The 6,000-nt window shown below is 43.4% G+C and overlaps 1 protein-coding gene across 1 annotated transcript; it reads right to left on the bottom strand.

Moving 5' to 3' along the window:
* Positions 1 to 4,173: 4,173 nt before the first annotated feature.
* Positions 4,174 to 5,379, bottom strand: LOC149497997 (uncharacterized). The gene has a single exon (XM_089718032.1). The coding sequence runs from the start codon at positions 5,377 to 5,379 to the stop codon at positions 4,174 to 4,176; it is 1,206 nt and encodes a 401-aa protein (XP_089574158.1).
* Positions 5,380 to 6,000: the final 621 nt, after the last annotated feature.

Raw genomic sequence — 6,000 nt, forward strand, 5'->3', positions numbered from 1 at the left:
ATTTTCTGCAACCTCAACCTTCTAATTCTCCCGTTTAACTTCACAATCTGCTACAATAAGCTTTCTGTTGACGTTGAAATATGAAATGCCATTGAATAGCCAAATTGAAAAACAAAAGGAAGAAAAATCAAGAAATGAAATTTTGGGTTCTTAAATTTAGCAATTTAACTAAAATGGTAATTCAAGTTAAAGATTCAAAAATTTCTTTTTGGATTGTGTTAAAGTATTTAATTAAGTTTTATCATTAAATCAATAATAATTCTGAAATGGTCCCCCATTTCATTTTATATTTAAAGATACTTATTTCAATGAAAACTATATACAATAATAATAATAATAATAATATCATTGCTGACCTTATTATGGGTCCTGTTCTTGATTCCCATTTTAAATTTTAATATAAGTGTGGTCCAAAACACCAAATTAAGATTTTAGAGCAAGAAATATTCAATTATTAATAACATAGTTAATTACAATCTAATTTTACAAGCCAAAAATAAATAAATTGCATGGGTCACTATCAATTTTTTTAAAAAAATATTATTTCTCGTTTTTCAACTATCTTTCATACATTATTATTTTTTTTTTTTGAAGTTAAAATGGGAAAATTTTATTACGAAATCAATAAATCAAGTAGAACAGGAGGTGGTACAGAATTCCAAACCCCCAAGCCTGCTTCGGAATGTGTTCCAACTGCTAATGTATGTGCAGCTACATTCGCAGACCTATAAACAAAATTACATTTTACGACTGGTATCTCAGACAAAAGAGATTTGCAGTCCTGAATTATCAAACCAAAAGCAGACGAGTCGTTTGTAGTATCATCGTTGATGGCATTTGCAACTGACTGAGAATCGGTTTCCAATAAAATATAATTCCATCCGTGATCCTTGATCCAGCTCAAAGCTTCTCTCACGGCTATGGCCTCAGCCACCTTAGCAGTAAAAAAACCCGGAAATCTCCACGCTTTGCCAGCAATAAACTCAGAGGTTGAATTCCTAACTACTATGCCAATACCCACATAACCAGAAGCCACTCCAGTTGAAGCATCCGTGTTCACTTTTAACCAGTTAAACGGGGGTGGACTCCATGTACGATTTGAGTTTGCTGGAGAAGGAGCTACCAAACCATGAAGCTTAGCTTCCTTCCATGCGTGCCAAACACCCGAAGCTAGTAAAATTACTGCCCCTGGATTCCTGCTTTTTTGACGCCATACCATATCATTTCTAGTTGTCCATAATGCCCAACACACCATAGAAACATAACTCAAATTCTCCAAAGTCAATGAGTTGGAGGCTTGCTGAAACCACTCCCCAAAAGATATAGCCGAAGACCACCGAAATCCAAGATGGGAAAGAGTCCAAACCTGTCTTGAAAAAGGGCAGTTGACAAGAATATGAAGATTAGTTTCAGAATCTCCAAGACATAGAGGGCAAATATCGTGAATGTCCACCTTCCGAGAGCATAAATTCCTCCTACAAGGTAGAACATCACATACTGCACGCCAAATGAAATTTGTAACTTTGGGTGGGATCTTCATCTTCCACAGCTGAGTCCAACTTATAGTAGACATAAATTGTGACGCAAGAGGATTATGTAGGAGTAATCTGTAAGCACTCTTGACTGTGTATGTACCTTTTGTGTCAAATTTCCAGCAAAACCGGTCATCTCCCATGTGATTACTTAAAGGAATAGAGAGGATACAAGTAACATCTCTTGCATTGAATAATCGTCGAAGCCGCTCAACATCCCATCTTCGTTGTACAATAAGATCCGAAACCAGGAAAACATTACTATTGTGTGGTCGAGGAGTGGAGATAAAAGAACACTCTTCGACAGGCAACCAAGGAGAATCCCAAATAGATATGTTGGAACCACTACCAACCCGCAAATATAATCCCCTTTGAATCAAACTCTTAGACCCCCAAATGCTTCGCCAAACATAGCTCGGATTGGAGCCTAGATTAGCTTCCAAAAAACTACAAGTCGGAAAATACTTTGCTTTCAACACACGTGCAGCCAATGAATCTGGGTTTACCATGAGATTCCAGCCCTGTTTACCTAGAAGAGCTATGTTAAATTCATGAATTTTCCGAAATCCTAGCCCTCCGAACACCTTCGGGATGGCCATTTTGTTCCAAGCAAGCCAGTGAATTCCCTGAGAGTAGTTCCGCCCACTGCCCCACCAAAACCGATTCATGATATGTTCCAGTTCCGTGCATAAAGTCTTGGGTAACAAGAAAAGACTCATAAGGTAATTAGGTAAAGCATGAAGAACCGTTTTTAACAAAATTTCTCTTCCCGCACGGGAGAGAGACTTTAGCTCCCATGAGTTTAAACGCTTCCACATTCGGTCCTTAATGTAATTAAAAACCTCCTTCCGATTCCGACCCATGTGAGACGGTAAACCCAAGTAAGTGCCTAAAGTATCCTTTTCTGTAACCTGAAGTAGGGAACATATTTGATTTCTGGAGTGCCGAGGGGTATTAGCGCTGAAAGTAATGGAAGACTTATTTAAATTGATCTGTTGCCCTGATTCTGCCTCATACATAGCCAAAATATGTTTGAGAGATTGTGATTCTTGAACCGAAGCCTTCAAAAACACCAAACTGTCATCAGCGAAAAACAGATGAGAAATTAACGGTCCTCTCCGACAAACTCGAAAACCACTCAAATTGCCATTCTGAATAGACATCTGAATTATATTGGATAAGCCTTCAGCACAGATGATGAATAAATACGGGGATAAAGGGTCACCCTGTCGCAAACCTCGAGTGGGGATAATGGGTCCAAGCTCTCTATTATTCCGCAAAATCCAGTACTTAACCGAAGTTAGAGTAGACATGATAAGATTAATCCATAGAGCATGAAACCCCAACTTAGTGAACATTTGACGAAGAAAGGACCACTCCATTCTGTCATATGCTTTACTGATGTCCTGTAACATCCCAGGCTCTACCGAGATATTGTCCGCTTTGGGCCCCAGGCCCGCACGGTTTTGTTCCTGGGCCAGGGAACCACCTCCTAGTCCAAAACGCGTCTCGGGAACTCAAGGCCTGCTACTCCTTATGTACAGTACTTCCACCTTGTGCTTAGCCGATGTGGGATTTCGCCTAAGGTGCAGTCCCTGACATACACCCCCCCTTAGGGACTCAGCGTCCTCGCTGAGGTTTGCCCCACCACCAGCCATAGGGACAAGGCTTGGCTCTGATACCAAGTTTGTAACATCCCAGGCTCTACCGAGATATTGTCCGCTTTGGGCCCCAGGCCCGCACGGTTTTGTTCCTGGGCCAGGGAACCACCTCCTAGCCCAAAACGCGTCTCGGGAACTCAAGGCCTGCTACTCCTTATGTACAGTACTTCCACCTTGTGCTTAGCCGATGTGGGATTTCGCCTAAGGTGCAGTCCCTGACATACACCCCCCCTTAGGGACTCAGCGTCCTCGCTGAGGTTTGCCCCACCACCAGCCATAGGGACAAGGCTTGGCTCTGATACCAAGTTTGTAACATCCCAGGCTCTACCGAGATATTGTCCGCTTTGGGCCCCAGGCCCGCACGGTTTTGTTCCTGGGCCAGGGAACCACCTCCTAGCCCAAAACGCGTCTCGGGAACTCAAGGCCTGCTACTCCTTATGTACAGTACTTCCACCTTGTGCTTAGCCGATGTGGGATTTCGCCTAAGGTGCAGTCCCTGACATACACCCCCCCTTAGGGACTCAGCGTCCTCGCTGAGGTTTGCCCCACCACCAGCCATAGGGACAAGGCTTGGCTCTGATACCAAGTTTGTAACATCCCAGGCTCTACCGAGATATTGTCCGCTTTGGGCCCCAGGCCCGCACGGTTTTGTTCCTGGGCCAGGGAACCACCTCCTAGCCCAAAACGCGTCTCGGGAACTCAAGGCCTGCTACTCCTTATGTACAGTACTTCCACCTTGTGCTTAGCCGATGTGGGATTTCGCCTAAGGTGCAGTCCCTGACATACACCCCCCCTTAGGGACTCAGCGTCCTCGCTGAGGTTTGCCCCACCACCAGCCATAGGGACAAGGCTTGGCTCTGATACCAAGTTTGTAACATCCCAGGCTCTACCGAGATATTGTCCGCTTTGGGCCCCAGGCCCGCACGGTTTTGTTCCTGGGCCAGGGAACCACCTCCTAGCCCAAAACGCGTCTCGGGAACTCAAGGCCTGCTACTCCTTATGTACAGTACTTCCACCTTGTGCTTAGCCGATGTGGGATTTCGCCTAAGGTGCAGTCCCTGACAGTCTCGCAAAGAAGAAATTTGATTCTGTTGCTGACGGGCTGAAGCTCTTCGATGAAAGAAACGGGTATTAGCATCACCTTCCCGCAACCAGAACTCTTTAGCACGTTGTTTCCAAAAAATTTCCTTCTGTAACAATAATTCCTGATACCTATTTTTTGCCTTCAGAAATCGGACATTATCCCCTGCGATACGAGAACCTCTTGTAGCAGCCATGATAGCCAAGCAAGTAGCAAATTCCCCTTTTTGATAATGGCGAAATTCTTCCCCCCAAACCTCAAGAAGTGCTTTGCAACGAGAAATCCTTTCAGCTAAGCCCATACCCGCTGTCTCTAGCCAACAACCCTTAATCAGATCCTTACAAGCAGCCTCCCGCCTCCAGCTATTCTTGAAACGGAAGCGTCTAGCCTGAGCCCTAGGCACAAAATGGCGTATTTCAAGGTAAATCGGAAGATGGTCGGATGAGGACTTATCAAGAACCATAGCTCGAGCTTGAGAGAACTTTCGTCGCCAAGAGTCAGTGGCCAGAATACGATCAAGTTTTTCCTCTATTAAATTGCCGCTAGAGCGACCATGTTCCCAAGTGAAAACATAACCAGACATAGGAAAATCAGTCAAATGTGCATCTGAGATAGCAGCTTGGAATCCCCGAATAAGATAATTAGGTTGAGCCCTACCTCCTCTCTTTTCATACGAAGCAAGAATATCATTAAAGTCGCCTAAACACACCCAAGGTAAGTCGCTGTGAGAAGCCAAAACACGAAGTAACTGCCAAGAATTATTTCTTCTGGTTCTATTTGGATCACCATAGAAACCCGTGAGCCGCCAAACACCAAACCGGGGCAGTTCCACTTCAACATCTATATATCTAGAACTGGAACTGATAAGATTTATTGACGAAACACCCTTCCAGAGTAATGCCAAACCACCACTATGGCCAACACAATCAACATTAACAAAACCGTCATAATCTAATAATGATTGTATTTCCGAAACTTTATTAGAGGCACAAAGGGTCTCAATAAGAAAAATAAAATTTGGTTTCTTGTCATTAATGATATCCTGTAAAGTACGTACTGCTCGAGGGTTGCCCAGTCCACGACAGGTCCAACTTATGGTACTCATGTCAGATGGCGGGATGGACTCACAAAACCTGCCAATAGCCCCATTTTTTTTTTTTTTTTTAGCAACCAAATTTATCAAAATAACTCTCCACGAAGAGAGACGACAACTCTCCAAGAAGAGAGACGAAACAACTTCAGAACTAAAACTGCAGATGATCGGAAGCAAAAGGCAGCTGGCAACACATTCATGTTCATAATTTTCGCTCTTTAGTCAATCTGTAATTTAACCAAACACTTGGCAGGCACATTGTCTATCAAAAAATAATTTCGGTCTCCATCTAAAACCAAATCTCTAGTGATCGGCTTCTCTTAGCAAAACAAAAGCAACAGACATCGATCTCAAATTTACCATTCTCACAATACAGAAACAATGGCACAACATTTCAAGCGACTCCAAACGACCAGACGTGATGAAAACCAGGTTGATTATGAAAAGGTCCAGAAAAGACAAACCTGTGAATGAAGAAGAAAAGCACCCCAGTGACCTCCATAACCAAACTGCAAAACCGCTATAGCCAATCCCATCGTCACTGAACTTGGGATCATGTTACTGCGGACATCATGTACCAACCAAGCAAAGTCATGGCTTCCTTGTCCTCTTTTCGCTGTTACATGTCTTTCC

The sequence above is a fragment of the Jatropha curcas genome, chromosome 2 (assembly GCF_041381405.1).
Source record: "Jatropha curcas cultivar XTBG-Jc1 chromosome 2, XTBG_Jcur_1.0, whole genome shotgun sequence".
NCBI lineage: Eukaryota > Viridiplantae > Streptophyta > Magnoliopsida > Malpighiales > Euphorbiaceae > Jatropha > Jatropha curcas.

Excerpts from the sequence above, each read along its gene's own strand:
- LOC149497997 (XM_089718032.1), bottom strand. The coding sequence starts at position 5,379 with ATGAGTACCATAAGTTGGACCTGTCGTGGACTGGGCAACCCTCGAGCA.